The following is a 26,598-nucleotide window of genomic DNA, read 5'->3' on the forward strand; positions in this document are numbered from 1 at the left end:
CCTGCATTTCTGCCGGAGCTAAGCGATATGGGGATTTTGCTACGGGAGTAGCTCCAGGAATTAGGTCAATACGGAATTCGACCTGACGTTCGGGAGGAATCCCTGGAAGTTCTTCGGGAAACACATCGGGAAAGTTACAGACTTCGGGAATGCTCGCGAGGTCTCTAACTTCTTGTTTCTCGTTGATCACATGAGCTAAGAATGCAACACACTCCTTTCGAAGGAGCTTTCGAGCTTTAATGCAAGAAATGCTATGAAGGTTGGAACTGGGTTTATCGCCATAGATTATGAGAGTTTGATTCGAAGGAAGATTGAGACGGATAGCTTTTTCGTAACAAAGAATGTCAGCATGATTGGGACTCAACCAATCCATGCCAACGATAACATCAAAGCTCTTAATGGAAACGGGCATGAGGTCTATAGGAAATGAGTGATCATTTAGGGTAAGCGTACAACCTATGAATACGTCGTTAGCACTTTCTTTCTCACCATTAGCCATCTCGACGGTAAACGTTTCAGTTAGTGGTTGAGGATTTGGTTTTAGATTATGTTTGAATGCATGACTAACAAAACTCCTTTTAGCACCCGAATCGAAAAGAATACTAGCATGTGAATTGTCGAGAAGGAACGTACCCGAAACAACAGTGGGATCAGCAACTGCTTCCTCCCGTCCCATGGTTAGGACCCTTCCAGTGTTACCAGCAGTTGACTTCTTGGGACAATCCCTTTTAAAGTGCCCAACTTCGCCACAGTTGTAGCAGGCTTGACTAACACCTGCTCCCGATGATTGGTTAGCTGATTGAGTAGGGGTTCTGCAGTACCGAACTGTGTGCCCTTTCTTACCACAGTTGGTGAAAGACAATTCTCGACAGGGACCGGGATGATGGTGGTATTTACACTTGTCACACAGAGGAAGGTTACCAGCATATTTACTGGTAGGAGTTGAGGCAGTGGATCCCATGGCAGAAACAGCAACAACAGGAGTAGTAGTAGCAGCATGGACTGCTACCGTCTGTTGTTTCTTGGATGATCCTTGAGAAGATTGACCCTTCTTCTTCTTCCAGAATTTCCTCTTTTCACCACTCCTTTGAGTCGGCTCAGAGGTGGTAGTGATTTCCTTAATATCGTCGTTGTGATCAATTAGAATTTGTGCTAAGGTCTTGGCACTATCGTAGGTATCCGGACGAGCAGCCAAAACATGACTCTTTATTGGTTGAGATAATCCCCAAACGAACCTTTCAATCTTTTTGTTTTCAGGAGTGACTAACCCCGGGCAGAGAAGTGCGAGATCATCAAATCGGGAAGTATATGCAGCAATGTTGGAACCTTTCATCTTCAGGTTCCAGAGCTCGTGCTCTAATTTCTGCATTTCACCACGGGGGCAATACTCAGCAATGAGAAGTTCCTTCATGGCTTCCCAGCCCATGGCATTGGCTGTGGGTAAGGTCAGAGATTTGACTCGGCCATTCCACCAAGTCAAAGCTTTATCCGCGAAAGTACAGGCTGCAAATTTGACTTTATCGGATTCCGCACAAGCACAGATTTCAAAGATGGACTCGATTTTCTCGAACCATCGAGATAAAGAAATGACACCTCCAGCGCCATTAAAGGATGTTGGTTTCGCATTCATGAAATCCTTATAGGAACCCCCTCTTTGGTGTCCCTGGCTACCCTCAAGGTTTTGAGATTGAGTACCACCACCCGAACCACTAGGGTTCATTTGTGACATAGCTGCTACCATTGCAGCTGTCATCATTGTCTAAACTGATGCTAGGTCAAACTGAGGAGGAGGTGGCGGCGAGGAAGGATTATTGTCGTTCTTTGAGCTAGGCCTCTTTCGGGGAGGCATCTTGATCTAATAAGATCAAGGAAAAGAGGATAGTAAGTCCTCTACATTGAATCGATAGACATGACAGTTATATGATTCGAGTAAGCGATAAAGCAGGAAAGAGTTATCGAACAGATAATTTATCGCTAAGAGTAATCACAGAAAACTACTCGAATGAGGATTACTACAGATGATTGGAATTGAGAAATACTCCCATAGTATTTCATGAATTGTTTACGATAATGATTCGATGTTGGGATATTAGGGTAAGTTTTAGGCATGCCACATACCACAGTCACTCCCAAGCACATGTTGGTCGTGTCTCGAATGAATATAGTTGGCCAGGCTATATTGACCCTAGACACGACTACATAACTGCCCAAGTTTAACCGTAGTACACAACACCCATTTACTTATGTTCCGTTCTAATTGTGGTTACGAATGGCGACAGTTCGGTATACTTGTATACTTTTGAAAATACTTATATTTTGAAGATACTTTTAATTCAGAGCACTTAGGCCCTTTAGTGTTTATAGTTTTATACCATGTAAGGTTTGGTATACTTTATTCACTATAAACAAGGGCTCTGATACCAATCTGTCACACCCCGAAAACCGAAGGCGGAATACATTTCCGGGGTTGACTACCGTGTTGAGTATCAAATCCAATGTACATAGTAAGTAAAGTAAAACAAGCATTACATTACATAATAACAGTTTTACAGTTGTTTCAAAAGTAAAGTTTGTACAGTTGTGATACATAGTATATATAGACAAAATGTAACGGGTCTTCATGTACACCGTCTTCATGCAAAAGGATCTTCGGGTACCTGTTCTAACGCTGACCTGAGAACACAAGCGGTTTGAAAATCAGCATAAAGCTGGTGAGTTCATAAGCGGTTTTGTTTTACGAAAATGTATCGGTTTCCTTTCTGTTTCTGAAATGTTATGTACACCAAGAAAATCCCGTATTTTCTTAAAAGTTGGTTATTGTTTCACAAATGTAAAGTATAGTAAGTTTGTACACTGAAAACATGTTTACTCATGTGAAAATGTATAGTTGGTTATCTGACTGGTTAAACTGTTCTGTTTACTTATCATATGTTACCAGGAAAGTCCCATACTTTCCTTATAGTATGTTACTAATTGTAAAAGATGTAATGTTATCCATTCTGTGACTCTTTCTAGTTATGTAAGTGTTACCCAAGAAAGCCCCATGCTTTCCTGCATGTATGTATCTTATGTAAACGATGTGAAAGATGTAAAAGATGTAATCGTGATTAGATTCCGTGTTTTCCCCAGGAAGGTCCCGTACCTTCCTGAATGTTAGTTACAGTAAGTAAAAGATGTAAAAGATGTAAACGATGTATAAAGTAATCCATTATTACTGTAAGTAAATCTCTGTTATCCTAATTGCGAGTTCCATAACCATACAATAGACTGAAACCTGTGGTAATAAGTAGTCCACATGTGGCAATAAGTCGTCCACATACTTATGACTTTCGTCACCCTTGAACCATTTCGGTTCGGCTGTAGCTAGCAGCCAGGTGTGGGGTAGTCAGCCCCGTATAGATCTATACACTCAAGTCACGCTCTCTAAATACCAGAGATTCTGGTTATGGGTGTAGTCCTCCACTCGCGTAATCCAGGTGGAGTGTTCTCCGAGGACGTGTCTCCAATCGTACCGGAATAACAAATTTACTAGTAATAATATGAAAGTCCTCCACTCGCGTATGTGCGTGGAGTGTTACCGAGGACAAAACAGTGTACAGGTATTATATTCAAATGTTTTAATGTCATGCTTTTAACTGATAAAATGTGGAAAACCATTTGTGAAATACATGTAAAACATACTAGTTTAAAGACTTATTTCACAAATATATGTTACGTGATCTGTAGATTCGATCTGTTATCAGTTGTAGTTATCGGTTATAAGAGCATAAGGATATGAAACACACATTTGAAAACATGATTTGAGTACAAGAATTTCCTTGTACTTTGCTTGTGTTCCCCCCCTGAAAACAGTGAAAACAGTGAAAAAGGATAGGGGTATGAACTCACCGGACTCGGAAACGTGTCGGTTTTGAATGCTATACGTCGGTTCGAGGTTTGATTACTCGTGATGACCCTATGTAAAATGATATAATGTCCATATATATACAATTAGAGATACATTCACTAATCATATGGAACATTACACTCCAATGAGGTTAAACACCTCAAAACGAGCGTTTGGAGTGACCCGGGTGACATCTTTGGATTTGTAATGGCACAAGGGACTTGGGATTCGAGTTTACTCCCCATAAGTAAACATTTTAAAGAGTTTACAACATTGGAACACCCACATACATGAGTTTACGGCCGTAAACTCATGTGGGTGAGGTTTTGGTGTTTTTAAGGGCTCAAATGGATTTAGGGATTGCTAGAGATGATTATCTAAACACCTTGGAACACTTGAAATGGATTTAAAACATTTAAAACATGAGTTTACGGCCACACTCATAGATTTTACGGCCGTAAACTCACAATGACTAAGAATAATTGATTTAAGCTACTTAGGGCAATCACATGTGATTCAAACTAATTTTCTAAGCATTGTTATGAATTTAGAACATCAATTAAGACATTTGTTGGAGTTTACGGCCTAAAGGTATGTTCTAAGGCCGTAAACTCTCTTTTATCATTGAAAAAGATAGTTTTTGGTGTTTAAAACAATCACATGTGATTCTAGAAATTTGTACAAGCCATTTGGGTGTGTTTGATGCATCTTAAACATTGTTTTATGAGTTTACGGCCAAGGGTATGTTCCTAGGCCGTAAACTCTCATAAATCATACTTTTGTTGTGTTTCAATCCTTTAAACCATTTTTAGATGCATCTAGATTTTACCACAAAGCCATAGATTGAGTTTGGAAGCATTTGAACATGTTTAAAGGCCTTAAATCACCCTTTTAGAGGAGTTTACGGCCCAAGAGTATGTCTTGGCCGTAAACTCTTCTTTATTACTCAAAAATCAAGTTTAAAGTGTTCCAAGTCTAGATTAGCAAGTCCATGGTTCATGTCTAAGTCCCAACTAGGTTTTGGAAGGGTTAATTGGCTTAAATACCCCTTGTATATGAGTTTACGGCCCAAGAATGTTCCTTGGCCGTAAACTCACTTTTGTCCCTCTAAATCCATGTTCTACATGTTATAAGTTCTTCCCTTTAAGCCCTTAAGTCATATCTAGTGTCCAACTATGCAAAGGAAGGGTTTTAGGGCTTAAAAACCCTTGAAATATGAGTTTACGGCCCATGAATGTTCCATGGCCGTAAACTCATGAATGTTGGCCTATTTCATGATTTGAACTCGAATTTGGATGCCAAATATGTTATAGATTAAGGCTAGGAAGGTACCTTAGAGATTAGAAGCCTTAATTTTGAGTTTTGATCTCTTAAACTTGGATTAGGAGAGAGGTGGGTAATGTTTAGTGATAATTTGACCAAAGGCTTCAAATGAAGTCCTAAACACGTTTATATAGTGTTTAAGTTTTGGACACGGTGGAATTTTACCCGATACCGGCGTTAGACGGGGTTTTTGGTCGTACCCGATTGAGTTACCGTAACCCGATACGGTAAATTTTAGAATTATTCCGATCACTAAAGTTGAGTGTTAAAATGATTTCTAAATGTATTAAGACACCCATTAAGTCATTTTAAATGTGTACTAATTAATGACTTAATTAAACGGAGAAATCGGAAATCGGAAATCGGAACGACGATCGGTTGCGCGAGTTGATTTATGAAAAAGTTACATTAAAATGAAGCGGAAATTTCGGGTTTTTACAGGTTTTCCCCATATAATCCGAAGTGCTTACTCCCACTCGGATCCACTCACCCTCTTATCCCCCTTAATCTCCTCTTCGAATCATCACCCCACTTAGTTCACTATCAAATACTCCACGACTCAACATAGATAGGTACACACACCCGTCCAGGTTAAACATCACCACTCCTGACAACAACTATCGTGACCAACACTTTTTCTTGCTGCAATTCACATTCTTGGATACTCCCGTTTGATGACAATTAGCTGAAGGGATACCGCTAGAACCATAGTCACTTGATACTCCACTTGCCATCTCATAACTCAAGTCTCAAAATAATCTAGAATTTATGGCATTCTACTCGGATACCTCAGTATACCATCAAAGAACCTCACGATGTCTTGCCTCAACCACTGATCTCCTACTTACATCATCATACTCAGATACATCAATGCATCATTCCATAATCTCATAACTAATCTTCCTCTCACACAACCTGAAACTTCAGAATATTCCAATTCTCAATTGAAACACGTAGGAATCATCAATGACTTAGAACACGTTGACGACCATCCGAAACTCCCTCCTCTATTGCTTACAACCCATGCAAGTATACACATACTGACCCTGAAGTTGGTTGCCCATTCAACTTTTACCCTTCCCAGAGTGCATATAACAACCCATACATTGAACCAGAAATTCTCAAGCGCCGAAACTATCCTTACGAGCCACACACCTCGAATTTACCATTACAACCTCGAAGAATTCCTAACCACTACAAGGTTTCTGACCAACGGCCGCCTGCCGTGGAGACACTCATCATTTCTTGAACATGTACAACATGCACTATCTTGCTCTTCACCTCGCCTCGACCACCAATAACCCTGGTCTCATGTATCCGTACCACAGGTCACCATATCCAGTCCTCTAACCGATCTTGAACAAATCTATGATACTCTCAATAAAATACTCGGTTCTCCCACATCCAGGGATTGAATCATCACCATTTGGCACACCAACAATCTATTCCACTTACTGTTCCACCAGGTACATCACACTTACTCTTGGAAAGTACCACATAATACTCAATGATCTTCCCGATAGAGACCAAGAAACTCCAAACATCCTGAATATCAGATAAAATCCTTGAAAACTTCCCAACGTGTCATCCAAAATCTCACACTAACATGCTACCGGACATCTCAACTGTCCCATAGTATCCATGACTCTTAGTCTGAAAATAATGAACTATCACACTCCTCATCTTCAACTCCCCAACCAACGTCCCATTATGAGAATTACCAAAAGTGTGGAGATCTCACCCCCACACTCGATATCCATCATAGACAATGAGTGCCACCCCCCAAATATACTCCTCTTAATCACCCGACACTGTTGTTAACATATACCCTACTATCCTCAAATAGGGTATATCCTTGTCCTTGACCATCTTAGTCTCCAATGATCGCCCTCTCATGTTATAATATTACCTTGTGGCAGACATACTGCCCAGATACTCAGGTGAAAGATCGCAACCGACTCTACCACATAGGGTTTACCTCCAAGCTCAAAAACTGGAAGCTCAATATCTTTTCTACTTCTCACAGAAAATAGCACAACTCTGGTCAAAAAAAGTGACATCTCCACTATCAGCCGATTGCTCAAATCAGACAGTAATCCTCCATAAAGCACCGTCTCTACTCATCCCTGAGTCTTGCAACTCCAACTGTCATCTCACCAAAAATCTATCGGAACTAACTTAATTTCCCTCTCAAGGTATGCTCCATTGAAACTTGTTCAACATGGCCCTCTGGCCCCACACTCTATCACATTTGATCTCAGTCTAATCAATCTTAACTTGATAACTGGTAAAACCAGAAGCACTAACTACCACGAATCATGGTACTCGAACCATGTGACCACCTCTCGTTCTGATATGAATCATGGTACCCGAACCATGTTATCTCCTCTCAATCTGGTACTTAGAACCTCTGGAACTCTCCCTATTTCAATTACGGGTCCTCTGCTTTCAGTAGTACGGGTCCATACTACCTGCCACATCTACCCATACTTTCCATACGGATCGTCCTAGATTTCCTAAGTGGCTGCTCAACCTTCTGAATCACCAATCTCGTTAAACCTGGTTGCTCCCCAGTGAATACTTTAATCTATCAACATACTCATCTAACCAAGGTCACTCCCTAGGCTCTTCTTAGGTTCTCACACTTCTCTGCCATTAGCTGTTGAAGAACTCCTTATGATGCCAGTCATGTACCTCCTGAATATCGTCATATTCACTAAGTAGCTGATTCTCATCATCTAGAGTTCCACAAAGCACGAAGCAAGCAGCATCCGGGCATCGAATACTCTCCACCAACATGAAAAACCACTTTAGGTTACAACTCTATTTACTTTACTCACACTCAAAAGGTGTCACCGAACTCAAGCAACTCTACCCCATGCGGGTATCTAACTACTCTCTCAGTAGGCTCCTCCAATGCTCATCTGGGTATCTCTCCTAGATTACTCCTCTACTCAAAGCTCTACCTCTGAAATATTCCTATTCGATACTCTTACTCCGCATATACTCAAACCACATCACAGATAACAAAATCCCTAGGCTAAGGCATCGCAAATCAGGCAACTCTAGCCCTAAAATATGAAATACCTAGCCAATCACCTAGCGAGCATCACTAATATCTCAATAATAAGTCATAACACAACTAAGTAATGGTACTTTGGGAAATCACCATTCGGGCTCTAGCTGATTGTACACACTTCTCATTCTTGTTTTCTTTTGGAAACTCTTGCTCGTTTTAGAAAACTCATTTCTTTTGAAAAAAATTTCTCAAATCCCCAGTTTGAGTCCAGACATACCCGAAGGTGTATCCGAATCCCTCAAACCAAGGCTCTGATACCAACTTGTAACACCGTAAATTTTCAAATAAAATTTTTATTTAAAATCGCATAATTCTCATAACGTATTTCACAAAAATCTCATTTATTTAATTTACAAATTTGCAACTCCATAACTGTTTGATTAAAATTTAGGATCTTCAAAACATAACTCTTTCACTGGTGTGTACAACCAAGTCGGTGCCTTCCCACGATCTTGATAAAAACCTGAAACACATAACACGTAACACAGTAAGCACGAAGCTTAGTGAGTTCCCCAAAATAACACATACAACACATTAGCCACTCGAGGCTATAACTCTATAAGACCCTCCGTTCTATGTGTCTTAGTGGGACCCTCCAGTCCCATGGCTCGTTGGACCCTCTGGTCCGGTCTCACAGCTCGTTGGACCCTCCGGTCCGGTCTCGGTAACACATAATATAACATATACATCACACAGACATATGTATAACTCAAGTAAGCAGATAAGACCCTCTGGTCACTCATAAATACCGCTCTAGGTAAAGTATAGTGAGAAGACTCACCTTGCAAGCAATCAAGATTTTATCCTCGAACTCGAATCTCGAACTAGCCACCGCCTGACACATAGAGTACATATCTCTAATCAATACTCAATTCTTGACTCTAAGTAACCAAATATTATTCTTCTCTCTCTAACTCTTGAATTGGGTAAAAGACCATTTTACCCCTCCATGTTCTCCAATACTCATGTTGACCAAACCCTAAAGTCAACAGAAGTCAAACTCTAGTCAACAGTCCATGTTTGACCCGACTCGTCGATTCCCCTCATTTCCTCAGAAGTCTCAAGAAAATCCAGCTCAACTAGTCGAGTTGACCCCCAACTCGCCGAGTTATCGCACGCTCAAGCTCATTGGGATAAACCCTCACCGACTCGTCGAGTCAGGCCATGGACTCGGTGCGTGTGTGTTTTGGCTATCTTCTATTGAGGTGAGTCTCCTCACTATACCTATGGGTCGAAAGAACCAATTTCGGCCCATTAGAATTAGCTATATGCTAGTTGTCTTTGTAACTCTTGCATGGTTTGTCGGGCTACGCCAATTGTATCACATGCTAGGCCCATTTGTATGTTGGGTTGGGCCCATGGATTAAGAAGGGATAGACCTAATGTATGTTATATTGGATGTTAGCTGTCTTTATGACTCTTGCATTGTATTTTAGGTTAGGCCCGTTGGTTAGGAAGGCCTAGGCCCATTAATGTGGGTTGGGCCCAATGTGAGGACTAAGCCTAAGGATATGTATGATATGTGTTATTTTGGGGAACTTATTAAGCTTTGTGCTTACGGTTTTATGGTTATGGTTTCAGGTACTTCCAGTTCGAAAGGGAAGGGCCCAGCTTAATCGTGGTGCATCCACCTATGTTTCTGCACTTTATGATTTTGGGAATTGTACTCTAATAATTATTTTACTTTGACGCACTTCTTAATTGTTAATAAGAATAAATGATCTTTTGTGTTGAATTAAAAATGAAATTTTTACCTTATGATTTTTGGGATGTTACAAAATGCCCTCTCGATATTCTTTCTCACTAATTCATGTCTTTTTGTGAACAACTTTGCCTTTTCACGTCGAGGAATCGAGTATACCTTCATAAATGTTGAATGATAATAGTGTATCCCATCATAAAGGTATTAACCATATTTGTACGAATGCCCGTTTACCATGAATGATATATCAGGTGCATTGTTAGTAAAAATATCGTTGAAAATAGGAAACTAGCCAAGAACATTAATGTCGTTGTTAAACCCTGCAACTCCAAAAAGCGAATGACATATCCATAAATCATGAACAAAAACAACTTCTATTATTATAATTGGCTCACATATATCACCTCGCGTAAATTGACTGTGCCACGCATTTTGACATTTTTTCCAAGCCACATGTGTACAATCTAGACTACCAAACGTACTCGGAAATACATGCCTCTCTTCATAAGCCAAATATAATCTCTCAGTATCATGTGGAGTAGGTTTATGTAAATATTCTTTTTGAAAAACAGCGTACACACATGCACAAAACCAATCTACTTAATCAATTGCGGTCCTCTCGGATACCTTTAAGTACTCGTCGGATACATCAAATATTATACTGTATCCCAAATACCTAAGCGCAGCTGTGCATTTTAGTATAATAGAAAAACTCATTATTTCTCTAGCATTGGGTTTTTGTTTAAAAAACTCATAACGGACTTCTAAAGGATTATTAGCATATAAAAATATATCCTTATTCAGATGGAAACGACATTCGAACGATTCATCATTGTAAAGAGAAATATCGGCAAAGTAATCACGTACCAATAAGTCATGTGCGGCTTGGTGATCATGATTGACAACCGCTCTTGAACGCGCAACATTCAAACTTTCTTCATTGTGAATGTGTTGCACAACATTGATGAATGTCGACATGAATTCTCCGTCGTTATCCGAGTCAAAAATTTTAAAAAAAAATCCATGTATTTTGGTTTTCGAGAATGAGTGTAAAATTTGATGAAAGTTGAGGTTATGTATTGTGTTTATATAGGTAATGAGTTTGTAAAAAAAATAAAAACTTCAAAAAAATGACCATTGAACAGTCGAATTGACATCCCTAATTTCTCGGCCTGAAAAGACCGATTTGTTTATGCTTTGTTTTTAAAATCAGAGTAATCTTTTAAAAAAACAGTTGCGGAATTTGTTCCTAAAACAAAATATGATAAAAATTATCAAAGCATTTCTTTAAATAAATGTATTTTCATTATATAACAAAATCTCAGGATGTCATGTTCCGATACAGACACATAAGCATAAACAGAACTTACATTATTTACACTAAAGATTTTACATCTCCTTTAATCTCTCCGTGAAATATATCTTCATATCGATACCTGTGATACAAAGAAAATTGAGTGGGTCAGGCTTGGGAGCCTGGTGAACATATAGGGTTTTCAACCCACAATAATATAATTATTATATCCAACCATCAAACAATCAACCCAATTACCCATTACCATTATCTTCTTTATTTCTTAGGATTTTACCCTAAGAATTCAACTACCCGTCATTCATTCATTCCTAAGGATTGACCTAACGAATTAGCACAAAATCTATTCCTACATAAGGCGCATCTACCAACATCATCCTTTAAGTGCCTCTGCCAGGATTACGTCATACACTATGAGGCACGACTGCCAGGTTTATAACACTCTCTTTTAGGCACATCTGCCAACATTATCCTATAAGCGCATCTGCCAGGATTATCCTATAAGCGCATCTGCTAGTATTATGACATTCTCTATTTGACGCATCTGCCGACATTATCCTATAAGCGCATCTGCCAGGATTACGACATTCACTACTTGGTGCATCTACTGATATTATTCTTAAGCGCATCTTTCATACCTCATCATTTTATCACATACCAACTATCTCATCTACTCATGTTCTACCCAACATATTTGTAGATACAAAATACATATACAGTTTAACTCATTTAAAAACTATATAAAACATCCATTCCACACTCATCTCAAATAAACAACAATATATAAACACATAGCACGTATTTTATAACAAATATTTCATATTTATGTGTTAGAAGAAAGTAACCACACGTTCACCCAAACATATACTTAATACATTCAAACAATGCTTATATTATACCCGTGTTTATGAAAGGGACTATACACCCACACATATAAACAACTTTATATTATACACATAGCACGTATTTCATAGCAAATACTTAATATTTATGCGTTAGAAGAAAGTAACCACACACTCACTTGATCATAAGATGATCGGACAACACTACGGCTTGTAGAAGTAGTATTCTTCGGTAGATCTGGAAGATTTTCACAAAACCGGACTCCTCGCGGGCAGAGCTTCGGCTCGGGAATTGCATTTCTTGGGATCTTCGGGGCCTCGGGACTTGCTTCAGGGCTCGGGAATGATACCGGGGCTTCGGGATAATTCTTGCACGAAAAACGATGCAAAAACGCGAGAAAAGGGAAGAAATGAGCAAAAGAATCGGCTGCCCATGACATCCTTTTATAGGGGATGAAAACCGAATTACGCTGGGTGTAGTTCTATGTTACGCTGGGCGTAATGTGGATAAGCCCGGTGACTCCCCCCTTTGGATAATATCCGAATTTTTATTTAAATTAAATACTTTACTTATTTAATAAACTTCAAAAATTCATATCTTCCTCATACGAACTCCGTTTTCGACGTTCTTTATATCCCCGCGTAGGTGAGACTACGATCTACAACTTTCGTTTAGACTCCGTCGGCTAATTTTGAATTTATTTTCATTATTTATTTTTAGTAGGCCGGAATAGGAAAACTCCTTTATAAATTCATAACTTCTTCATCCGATGTCCGTTTTCGCCTATCTTTTTATCGTTTCACTACTATTAACGAGATCTTCGATTCTTGTTTAGATTGTTTCGGCTAAAAACCGCTTAATCTCAAATCGAGTATTCGGGCTGCATACCGCTAAGTCGAAACTTAGAAAAATCATAACTTCTCATACGAAGTCAGATTTGGACGTTCTTTTTATGCACACTCATGGTTTAACGAACTCTACGACTTTCTTTTAGATTGATAAGGATAAATATCACTCTAACGTAAATTCACTTTTTACGTCGTTCAGCGTCGTGTCGGTGTTGTCGCGAAACTTCGACAGGTCATAACTTCTTCGTTATAACTCGGATTTTGGTGTTCTTTATATGCACGGAAACCTTGTGACATATACTACAACTTGGTTAAGATTAATCATTCTAAATAATCTTCCATCAAAAAGTCATTTTTGATGCTTATCGTCTCTAAATTGACTAGCCCGGATCTACGGGCGTTACAATTATCTCCCCCTTAGGATGATTACGTCCCGAAATCATCAACGAAATAGGACTTGCATAATGATTCCACACGTTATTTCTTCATCCTAGGTAATAACCGTAACTTCTATGTTTCCTCGAAAGAGTATTTATCTATGTGACTTTCTTGACCGCAGACGATGCCCAATCTTGCATCTGCTTTTCGTACTATGTTGTACTCTCACTCATGACCTCCAAGTTACAAAATAAGTCCTTATTGTGGACTCCTTCTTCTTCTCAGGATAAACACTTTCCTTTATCTATTGTAACAGACCGATAGGTCGTGCTCTACTGACCTCTCATCGTACGATGCGAAGCTTAGACTCGGTCTTTTTAAAGTTAAATTCCAGAATGGAATATACCTTCCTTCATATTCTAATGTGATATAATCACATTTCAGCATGTAGCATTTCTAGCTACAAACTTTATGAACAACGAGTGCGATACCAATGATCACATTAACTTCAATCTTCTGACTTACGTCACATGTTACTTCGAACTTGGTTCTCTGAACCACGTAACATACCCACCGTAGTCAGACTTAATTTGAATATGATCACTAGGGTCGGAATAACAATCATCTTACTAGTCACTACTGAAACAAAGGTAATGACACATTTGAACAAAACGGAATCAATTACTAACTTCTTGGTAACCTTGTGACTTTCCCTGATCCAAGTGCGAGTCCTGTGCTTCCGGTAGTATATGCATCTACTACCATTCACACCTACTCATACTCGTCCCAAGTATTGTCTCGCAGTTGACCAAGTCATCATACAAGAAAATCATACAATCATTCAACACAACAGATAATAAAACTAGGGTTTATATTACTTTCTTGAAACTATTACACAAAAGTTCAAGTTCACCATATACTATTCCTCTAATAGGCTATACCATGAGTTACTACTCACACTGCTCCTTCATAACTTGATCTTTGGATATAAAATCCTCATTTCTGATTCCTTGCATTGTCATTTGTTTCATCAAGGATCATTTGAAATGCTCTTGCCTTTGGCTTTGGCGGTGCCTCTAGCCTTGCTGCTTGATTTTTCCTTGGGCAGTCTTGCTTGAAGTGCCCCTCTTCGTTACATTCGTAACACACCTTTTTGTTGAATATACATTCATCAGCGTAGTGCCCATGCTTTCCACACTTGAAACATGTCACCTCCACGCCACATTTTCCTGAGTGCTTCTTCTTGCACTTATTGCACCACCTTGCTTCATCTCTTCCTCCTCCTCCAGGCTTCGAGAATTTTCTTTTCTCATTAGAACCTGAAGTTCCTTCCAACTTTCTCTTCTCGCCAACTTCAATCTTGTTGGCGGTACTCCCGTTGATCATATTCTCAACAGACTTGGCAGCCCAAATAGTTGCCTCTAGAGTAGGTGCCTAACGCACTGGCACCGCATACTCCCATGGGAGTCCCTTTGCGTACCGGTCGACTTTTGTCAACTCGTTTGGAAAGATGCAAAATCCAAACTCCATATTGTCTGTGAAGGAATTAGTGTATTCATCCACTGACATGTTATCTTTCTTCAATATCAGAGATTTGTTCTCCAACTCTAGCAGGTTTTGGGCCGAGCAGAACTTGCGCTTGAATTGCACCAAGAACTCTGCCCAAGACAGTTGCAGTGGCTCGTTAGGGCTTAGGGTCTTCCCCAGAGTGTTCCACCAGCGCACAGCGCCACCTCTGAACTGACGCACTGCAAATATGGTTTGTAACTTGCCCTTGCAACCACACGTCATGAAGGCTAGCTCCATTTCCGATATCTAATCCATAACTCCGATCGGATCCTCCTTTCTAGTGAAGGTCGATGGTTTGCAAGTCATAAAATCCTTATACTTGCATCCCATTCCATCATTCCTTCCATTCTGGTTGTTTTGCCTAACTATTGGTGGGTTGGCTTGACCAACAGATCCATTGAAGTTTCCACCTTCCGAGTGCCCTTCATTCACTTCGGGCTCTTCCACTTGAATTAACAGTTTTTCACGATTCTGTTGAAGCAAACGTCTCGTTTCATCCATCTGACGATCCAACATCGTCTGAATCATCAATTGTACACCAGCCATTGTTATCGGCTCAGGTGTTACTGCTATGATAGGTATTTGCTCAATCACTGCTGGTTGATTCCTGTTTTCATCAGCATTTCCAACTACACTTCTTGTTCTCACCATTTTTTATCTATACACCGAATAAGGTGAAATTAGATCCTTATTCATGATAGATATTCAAATCATCCTTATCACTCCGAAACGTTTACATGCTAGTTCTAATATCGTAGACGTACGCTTAGAATCCTATACACATAAGGTTTCCAGATCCGGTCGGCAATAGACCATAGATCCGAACAAATAATATCATATATGGCAACATATAACATTTAGCACATAAAAGCATTTTAGGCAACTTTGCTAAAATAAACTAGTGCTCGTGTTTAAAACATAACAGACACACATCTCAAAATTTCACTTAGCATTTTAAGTTTAAGTCTAAAAATCCTACAAATTCCTAGTTCGCTTAAACTAATGCTCTGATACCAACTGTGACATCCCTAATTTCTCGGCCAGAAAAGACCGATTTGTTTATGCTTTGTTTTTAAAATCAGAGTAATCTTTTAAAGAAAACAGTTGCGGAATTTGTTCCTAAAACAAAATATGATAAAAATTATCAAAGCATTTCTTTAAAGAAATGTATTTTCATTATATAACAAAATATTGGGATATCATGTTCCGATACAGACACATAAGCATAAACAGAACTTACATTATTTACACTAAAGGTTTTACATCTCCTTTAATCTCTCCGTGAAATATATCTTCGTATCGATATATGTGATACAAAGAAAACTGAGTGGGTCAGGCTTGGGAGCCTGGTGAGCATATAGGGTTTTCAACCCACAATAATATAATTATTATATTCAACCATCAAACAATCAACCCAATTACCCATCCCCATTATCTTCTTTATTTCTTAGGATTTTACCCTAAGAATTCAACAACCCGTCATTCATTCATTCCTAAGGATTGACCTAAGGAATTAGCACAAAATCTATTCCTACATAAGGCGCATATACCAACATCATCCTTTAAGCGCCTCTGCCAGGATTACGTCATACACTATGAGGCGCGACTGCCAGGTTTATGACATTCTCTTTTAGGCACATCTGCCGACATTATCCTATAAGCGCATCTGCTATGATTATCCTATAAGCGCATCTGCTAGTATTATGACATTCTCTATTTGGCGCATCTGCCGACATTATCCTATAAGCGCATCTGCCAGGATTACGACATTCACTACTTGGTGCATCTACTGATATTATTCTTAAGCGCATCTTTCATACCTCATCATTTTATCACATACCAACTATCTCATCTACCCATGTTCTACCCAACATATTTGTAGATACAAAATACATATACAGTTTAACTCATTTAAAAACTATATAAAACATCCATTCCACACTCATCTCAAATAAACAACAATATATAAACACATAGCACGTATTTTATAACAAATATTTCATATTTATGTGTTAGAAGAAAGTAACCACACGTTCACCTAAACATATACTTAATACATTCAAACAATGCTTATATTATACTCGTGTTTATGAAAGGGACTATACACCCACACATATAAACAACTTTATATTATACACATAGCACGTATTTCATAGCAAATACTTAATATTTATGCGTTAGAAGAAAGTAACCATACACTCACTTGATCATCAGATGATCGGACAACACTACGGCTTGTAGAAGTTGTATTCTTCGGTAGATCTGGAAGATTTTCACAAAAACCGGACTCCTCGCGGGCAGAGCTTCGGCTCGGGAATTGCATTTCTTGGGATCTTCGGGGCCTCGGGACTTGCTTCAGGGCTCGGGAATGATACCGGGGCTTCGGGATAATTCTTGCACGAAAAACGATGCAAAAACGCGAGTAAAGGGAAGAAATGAGCAAAAGAATCGGCTGCCCATGACATCCTTTTATAGGGGCTGAAAACCGAATTACGCTGGGTGTAGTTCTATGTTACGCTGGGCGTAATGTGGATAAGCCCGGTGACTCCCCCCTTTGGATAATATCCGAATTTTTATTTAAATTAAATACTTTACTTATTTAATAAACTTCAAAAATTCATATCTTCCTCATACGAATTCCGTTTTCGACGTTCTTTATATCCCCGCGTAGGTGAGACTACGATCTACAAATTTCGTTTAGACTCCGTTGGCTAATTTTGAATTTATTTTCATTATTTATTTTTAGTAGGCCGGGATAGGAAAACTCCTTTATAAATTCATAACTTCTTCATCCGATGTCCGTTTTCGCCTATCTTTTTATCGTTTCACTACTATTAACGAGATCTTCGATTCTTGTTTAGATTGTTTCGGCTAAAAACCGCTTGATCTCAAATCGAGTATTCGGATTGCATACTGCTAAGTCGAAACTTAGAAAAATCATAACTTCTCATACGAAGTCAGATTTGGACGTTCTTTTTATGCACACTCATGGTTTAACGAACTCTACGACTTTCGTTTAGATTGATAAGGATAAATATCACTCTAACGTAAATTCACTTTTTACGTCATTCAGCGTCGTGTCGGTGTTGTCGCGAAACTTCGACAGGTCATAACTTCTTCGTTATAACTCGGATTTTGGTGTTCTTTATATGCACGGAAACCTTGTGACATATACTACAACTTGGTTAAGATTAATCATTCTAAATAATCTTCCATCAAAAAGTCATTTTTGATGCTTATCGTCTCTAAATTGAATAGCCCGGATCTACGGGCGTTAAAGTGTACGATTGTGGTTCTTAGCCACGTATACTGTAACACTCTAAATTTTCGAACAAATTATTCATTTTTAAAATCACATAAATCACAATATCACATTTCTCAAAAACCCAACAGATGTATAAGTTGTTCAAAAACATAATACAACAAAATGTGTACAATCAAGTTGGCGCCTTTTCACGATCCTAAGAGGTACCAGAAACACATTTCACACAACACTGTAGGCATGAAGCTTAGTGGGTTCCCCAAAATACCACACACACTATAAATTAGCCTCTCATGGCTATAGTTGATAAGGACCCTCCGGTTATGTGTCTCGGTGAAGACCATCTGGTCTCACAGCTCAGGTTGGACCCTCTGGTCCGGTATCTAAGTAAAGATCCTTCGGTCTCACAGCTCGGGTTGGACCCTCCGGTCCGGTATCTCAGTGAGGAACTTATGGTCTCACAGCTCGGTTTTGACCCTCCAGTCTTAACTCAATAAGGCACAGAATAATATACAGCATAAATCACAAAGACGAAATGCATAATATATCACATAAGTCAGTATAAGCACATAAGACCCTCTGGTCAATACTCAGATAAGACCCTCTGGTCACAAAGTATTACCAATCAAGTAAGTATAGTGAGAAGACTCACCTCGTACGTAAGCAGGTAGGTCTCGTACTCAACGATCGGTCTAGACTCCGCCTACATATCATAATCATCTCTAATTAACACTTTATAACAGCTAACGCTTTTTCTAATTCTCGGAAAGGGTGAAAGATCATTTTATCCCTCCATGGTCCGTAATCCATAACTTGAACAAACCCTAAAAGTCAATGGAAGTCAACAGTCCATGTTAACCCAACTCGTCGAGTGCATCTATGCGACTCGTCGAGTTCCTTCGTTCTGAAATATCGGAAAAATCCAACTCAACTCGTCGAGTTGTCTCACCAACTCGTCGAGTTTGTAATGCGTCCAGACTATCGGGGAAAACCCTAACCAACTCGTCTAGTTAGCTCACCAACTTGTCGAGTCCCTTCAGTTCATTCGCTCATTCAGACGTTTTTAACAGAACTAAGGCCTCATACTCTAGATCTAGCCTTCTAAGGCTGAAATATCACATAAAGCTGCAAGCTTTACATCCATGCATGGTATCTAGGGCTAAGTTTGCCAACCCAAAGCTCCATAAGGGTTTAATGCATGAAAGTTTGCCAATAGCTTGATAAAGCTTGAATCTGTTGGCCTAAGGGACCTCATACTGTCCAGATCTGAAGTCTCATCTTCAAGGCATGCTTAAAAGACTAAAGGACTCAAAAAGAAGATGGAAATGGTCATAAACTCCCGAGTGAAGAGATCTAACAAACAAATGGTCAAGGTGATAGCTTTTTACCTCTAAATAGCAACTAACACTTAAAGAATACTGAATTCAAGTGCTCCTTCTCGTTCCAAACCTTTTGCTCCTCAAACTCCTTCAAAGAATGCACTAAAACATACAAGCTTAGTCTCTCTCTCTCTCTCTCTCTCTCTCTCTCTCTCTCTCTCTTTCTCTCTCTCTCTCTCTCTCTCTCTCTCACACACACACAAATGGTAATAGCTCGATTAGGGTTTCTCTTAGTGGGTTAAGGTGATAAAGGAGGCGGAATGAAAGGCTTAGTCTCTCTCTCTAAAAATCATGTGGCCATCTCAATCTCTACTCGGCGAGTTGGGGCCTCCAACTCGTCTAGTTCCCTTGACAAAATGCATATAATTTAATTAAATATCATACCTGGAAATCAAAATGTTACATATACCAGGGACGATTTCATGTAGTGTATACCGTTTGGTCTTATAGAACTACGTACTTGAAAAAAACTTTTGCAGACCAAATGTGTTAATTCGAACTGTAGTCTTGCTAAAGATAAAAAGCCTTGTATTGCGTAAAGAAAAAGAGAAAAAGATCAATATAAAATTTTACAATAAAAATTGCTGAGTTTATTTTAAAAGTAACTCAAATAATTTTGAGATTACTACTATTAAATTTGAAGTATTTAATATGATATTATACTGTGAGTTGCTTTTGACTCTTTCAGTTTTATTGTTTATAGCTAATTTGTTTTTTTATAATCATTTGACTTTTCAAATATAACATTCAAATTAAGTCGACTTATCCAAAGAAATACAGAAATTATAACCTATGATTTAAGCATGTTTGCAAAAAATAACAATAAATTTTAAATACTAATTTATTATATATCATTCAACCAGTTAAATAACAAAACAAACCAAAACAAAAAGGCGTTATAATAATTTAGAGATACCCCCGGCGAGTGACATTAATCATATTAAATGTAAACTTTAAAAAAATCTCAATATTCCATGAAAAAGACGTTATATTTGGAGAATAAAAATTAATACAAGTAATATAAAGTATTAAAAAAACAAACTTAAGATATGAACTAAAAAACGACCATATGCAACAATTTCTTCTTGAGATTTACCAAAGAATAACACATAATGACATAAACACTGATGAAGTGATGCAGTATTGCCCATGAAACCCCAACCCAACCCGACCCATAAAAATCAATTCAAAATATGAAAAGAAACATAAAAACACCAAAAACAAAAAATATTTAAAAAAAAATCTCTACTCTATTTTCATTCAAATTATCCGGATCACGGTGTGACAGTATTTGGCGAGTTTCGGGTCTCGGTGGGCGGCGTATGCACATCCGACCCTTTAGACGGGTCATCAGATGACTGTCTCAACCCGTCATCCGTTTCCCCGCGATTCATATCCTCCATCATCCTAACAACCTCCTGCATCGCAGGTCGCTGATCTGGCACAGTCGATACACACGCCATTGCTATTTGCAACAATTGAACCATTTCCTCTTCAATATTTTGATACCTCATTAATTCCACATCAAAAACCTCAGCAGTCCATTCCTCACGCACCACCGATTGTACCCACCGTGGCAAATCAATCCCTTCTTCACCCAATGACGCTTGGTTTGGAGCTTTTCCTGTTAAAAGCTCCAATAAGAGTACCCCGAAGCTATACACATCCGATTTGAATGTGACTTTTCGGGTCTCGAGCACCTCTGGTGCTCGGTACCCTGTGACACGTGTGTTCGGGGAGCTTGACCCCCCGAACAGCGTGTTGAGACCGAAATCGGAAACGGACGCGTCGCGGTTGGTTTCTTGCCGGAGGAGGATGTTTGATGCTTTGATGTTGCCGTGCACGACTTTTCCGGCGACGTGGAGGTATGCCACTCCTCTGGCGGCACTTAGTGCGATTCTCATCCGGTGGTCCCAGTCTAGCGGCGTCCGGCCCGATCCTCTACTTCCTGCAAAATAATCATGTTTCGTTAGTACACTGTACAACAACAACCCCTGTGCTGACCCACACTGTACATGTATAAAATCATGTGAGATGTAAATCGTATAAAAGTGGATCAATTAATTAGTTGTATGAATTTGTGATATCCCAATAAAGGGTTTAACTATGCAACTCATCAATGCTTTAGTTGGTTGTTGGGTAGGGTACAGCTAGTCAATGCATCAACCGGTTGTACTCATGAATGAATATCCAAATTTCCAAAAAGGGAAATACATGTGTAAGTAGCGAAGGAGCGTGAGATTGAAGGAAAACAAAACAAAGGGACAATAAGGGGCAAAAATGGAAAAACATTCTTTCATCATGATTGCAAAGGGTGGAAAAGCATGTTGGTGGGGAAACATGGGGGGGCGTGTAGCAATTATTAGTTTATTAAAGGAGTTGATGTGTAACATTTACTACTACTCACTTGCGTAAAAGAAAGACGGGTAGCCCACACAGATATCATGCGCCGGGATGCACATTTCACACCACATGGATGTCATTATTAAAAGGGAAAAAAACATACTTCCGACAATTACGTATATTTGTGCTTTAAAACTTTAAAATAACGGAATATTTAATATTAAACAAACATCTTAAGATATTTACTCGTATGACTAAAAACATTATTTATATTTTAAAATGAGCATTTTCACATATGAAATTTATTTATTTATTCCTAAGATCATAAATTTTTTAAACAAATGTCTCAAATCTTATAAGGTAAAACCAGTTGCGTGATGAACAACTATTTATGCATAAGGTACAAGTCTTTATACGATGGAGATTGTGAATTTAATATTATATGAGTACTGATTTCACCATTTAACCATAAGGTCCCAAATTCTAAGCGACGTGTACTCAAAAAATACTCTAAAAAAAAACCAAGTGTTTTTAGGTGAAAGACACGCCTACTATTGCATAAAGTACAAGTCTTTATAGCATGATTTGAGTTGCAAAATACACAAGTTAAGAGCTTCATTCAAGGGCTAAAAAATGGTCCCTAAAATAAAGCATTTTGCACCCAATGCCTACTTTTATGAAATCTTTTAGACAGGTGTGCAAAATACAACTACTGATGTAGAAAGTACAAGTCTTTGATGCATAATGAAAAATGGATAGTGACTTGTGACCATTGCCACCCCACTAATGTACCATACAAACTACCTAATTCTATCATTGGCTTTACTTATAGACCATAGTCAATGTTCAGAGGTTTAAGCTTGTACACAATGCAACAAGACTTGTACACTGGAACATATCCTAAAATCAACATTCATGTGATTCAAGAGCTTCCATTGAAATCTTTAAAAATGAAGATGATGAAGATTCAAACCCGTGAAAACCCACAATTTGAATGCAATAAATCAATCAAAAATGGAATAAATAACTCGAAATGTGGTGAGAAAGATGAAGAAATTATTACCATGGAGAAGAGCAGATAAGCTACCAGCAGGCATGTAATCAGAAACAAGCAATTTTTCATCCTTTGAGAAATAGAAAGCTCTCAATGGAACCACATTTTCGTTCTTCATCTTCCCCAAAACCTCCATTTGTGATTCGAATTCCTTCTTTGTCACTACCACATCTTTCAGTCTCTTCACAACCACCGTCGTTCCTTCCTCCAACACCGCCTTGTACGACGTCCCAACACTCCCTTTCCCCAAAACCTCAGCTGATGCTCTCAACAGATCTTCCAAATCAAAACTGTAAATCCCGCCATCGAAGAACACTAACTTGTTTCTCTCACCTTCCGTCGACGCGCCGGTAATGTCGTCTTTAGATGAAGAAGTCCCGGCTTCGGCAACCCCTCTGGAAGCAGCTGTTGAAGCAGGTAACGGAGGTTTTGGAGATTGTTTGCTCCGCTGATTTCTCTTTTTTCGTAAAAAGAGGAGTAGGATTAGCAACAATAAAGCTAGAACAAGCGCCGATCCGACTGCAATAGCGACAATTGCCCCGGTTGATAGCTTCTTCTTTGATTTTTTGTGTAATGCCGGTGGTTCATCCGAAGATGGAGATGGCGCCGGGGAAGGGAAGAATGAGCTATTACAAGCGGGTAAAGGATCACCGCAGAGATTAATGTTCCCGGAGAATGCAGATACCGGAAACGAAGCCAACGACGTAGGAATCGAACCATTTAGATTATTATTTGAGAGGTTCAGCGCGACTAAACTCGCCGGGCTTATACTCGGAAGTTGGCCGGAAAAAGCGTTGTCCTCTAAGAAAAGCCCAGTGAGTTCGGTTAAATTGTTGATGGAAAACGGAAGCGAGCCGGAAAAGTTGTTGCGGGAGAGATCTAAACGGGTTAAACGAGTCAACTCGGATAGACTCGGTGGGAACCCACCGGAAAACCTGTTATCCTGCAAGTAAACGCTGCGAAGGAAAGCGAGATTGGAGAAATCAGAAGGGAGGCCGCCTGTGAGGCCATTGGAGTGGAGTGACAGAACACGGAGCTGAGATAAACTTCCAATGGTTTTCGGTGGTATGCTCCCAACGAGGTCGACGCCAGGTAGACGGAGGTAGATGACGGAGGAGTTAGTTGGGTCACAAGTAACGCCGATCCATGAGCAAGCTGATTCCGACGCGTTCCATGAGATACGAGAAGCGTGAGGAACTTGAGAGATGAATGAAAGGAGCGCTTGCTTGTCCTGTGTCGGCTCGGATGTGAGTCGGTGGCTCAGAAGGAAAAGTGAAAAGAGTAAAATGGCAAAACGAGCCATGGGAGAAATGCACTGTGATTTTGTTTGTAGTTGAGGAAAGGGAGATGAGTAGGTGGTGGGCGGTGGTTATTTTGGAGGTTTCCGGCGACAGGCGGCCATTAGAGGGGGGAGGGAGGTTTTAGAGAGAGAAAGAATGTCTGGTCAGAGAGAGAGAGAGAGAGAGTAATAAATCACGAGAGGTGGATGGATGGATGAAGGAATATTGTTAAAAGGAAAAGGAGAAAAAGTAGTGTCGTTTTGCTGGCAGCCAACAATTAAAAAGAACTTTTTTTATTTAATAAAACATTGTAATCTGAATCTATCTTATATATATATTTCAGTTCACTAAAAAATATATACTATCAGTTAAGTTTCAACAGAAATTTGATAACAATAAATTCCAAAATAAAAAGACTCAAATTTGGTAGCAACATTATTGCAAATAAACATAGTTGTGTAACAAATTGACAAGTACACTAGTATAATACAATAAGATAAAAACAATAATATATATTGTAAATCTGTTTAAACGAATTAATATTTAAAATCGTATGTAATAACTAAATTTGTAATAAACTTATTCAAAAAATCAATGTGATGAAAAAATTGTTAAAATAGTAATTGTTATAATAAGTAACATTTTTCAAATATGTGTGCGTAAACTATTAAATCGGGTTTATCAATATTTATTTATTTTTAGTTTTATAACGGTGACAATACTTATTAACTAATATTAATACTATATTATATTTGGTTGCGGCACACCTTATTGTTTGTTTATCCGCTACGGTTATATATAATTTTTTTTATTTATTAAATAATTATTTTAATATAATAGTAATTATAATTATATTTATATATTATTGAGTAATTATTAATTATTAATATATTAATATATTTATAAAAAAAATGTAAAATACTTGTTAGTGTGTGCCGGTAGAAACAATTTTTTAAATGTTATTATTGCATTTGTTTAGTTGGGATATAAAAAGAATGGGTACACGACAAAACTGAATATTATAAAAATGTGAATGATCTAATAATATATCAAATCTATATGTTTGTTAGTTATTTTATTTAATAATAGATTATTGTTATTTATTTAAAGTAATTAAGGTTGAACTTTGACAGTATGTATATTTGTAATTCTAGAATATATATATATATATATATATATATATATATATATATATATATATATATATATATATATATATATATATATATATATATATATATATATATATTAAAATTGAAGGTGAAAATTTTGTCTATATGTACAATTAAATAAACCTACTTTCAGAATTAATAGAAAAAGATACCAGAAACATGAAAATGTATATCGTAAAATAATCATATGTTAAACATAAATCACAATATTATTGTTTATTTATACAAAAATCTTTGTTGTTTGACTCATAAATTAATTTATGAAATAACTTTTTCCGACATTTAATTCACGAACTTATATATATATATATATATATATATATATATATATATATATATATATATATATATATATATATATATATATATATATATATATATATATATATATATATATATATATATATATATATGGCAAAAATTATATCATTTTCATGGAATAAACAAAACTTTAAGCTTTTCTAACATAAGTTTTCTATGAAATTTAAATATATTCGGTACATCACTTGTAGATTATGTTTAGCGTATTAGTTGAAAAATTAGTTGTTAGCTGAAAAATTAATTGATAGCGAAAAAATTCTATTATAAGAAAAAATTAATTGATAGTTAAAAAGTTAACCGGTATAAAATAACGTTTAGTAAACTAACTGATAATTTAGCTAAAAAAATAAAAAATAACATAAAAAACATTTTAAAAAAAGATATTTTATATAATTAATTAAGTAGTATATTTTTAAAAAAATGTTTTCAAGCTAGTCTAAGTAAAATTTAAAATAAATAAATAAAAACTAATTTATAAACTCATTTTTGGGTTTATCAATTAAAAAAATATTTTAAAAAAATATTTTATCAAAAAGGTATAGTTAGCCTTCATAGTGTAGTGATTCTATCATTCCTTTTATTTGCCTTCTACCCCAAAACAAAAAGTGTTAACTAATTACTAGTTACCAGAGTAAAACATAACAAGCTTAATAAACTAAAAATATTTTATGTTCTCATACAAAACACATGGGATGAAAAAAAGAAAATTCAAAATAGGTATCCATAAACTAGTACATCTATCTCATGAGAACCGAACATCTTAGATTTTTATTAATCCTAATTTTATTCATATTTAAAAGACATATTATCTTAGACAAATATTTATCGTTTTATTTGTAGAAAAAAA

The 26,598-nt window shown here is 37.7% G+C and overlaps 1 protein-coding gene across 1 annotated transcript; it reads right to left on the bottom strand.

Moving 5' to 3' along the window:
• Positions 1-20,631: 20,631 nt before the first annotated feature.
• LOC144998509 (Leucine-rich repeat protein kinase family protein) lies at positions 20,632-24,485 on the bottom strand. Its single transcript, XM_078958254.1, has 2 exons — positions 22,988-24,485; positions 20,632-21,529 (listed from the first exon to the last, which is right to left on the bottom strand). Exons 1-2 carry the CDS (start codon positions 24,279-24,281, stop codon positions 20,856-20,858), a joined length of 1,968 nt encoding a protein of 655 aa, XP_078814380.1. The 5' UTR covers positions 24,282-24,485; the 3' UTR covers positions 20,632-20,855.
• Positions 24,486-26,598: the final 2,113 nt, after the last annotated feature.

The sequence above is a fragment of the Lactuca saligna genome, chromosome 5 (assembly GCF_052625555.1).
Source record: "Lactuca saligna cultivar CGN05327 chromosome 5, ASM5262555v1, whole genome shotgun sequence".
NCBI classification, from domain to species: domain Eukaryota; kingdom Viridiplantae; phylum Streptophyta; class Magnoliopsida; order Asterales; family Asteraceae; genus Lactuca; species Lactuca saligna.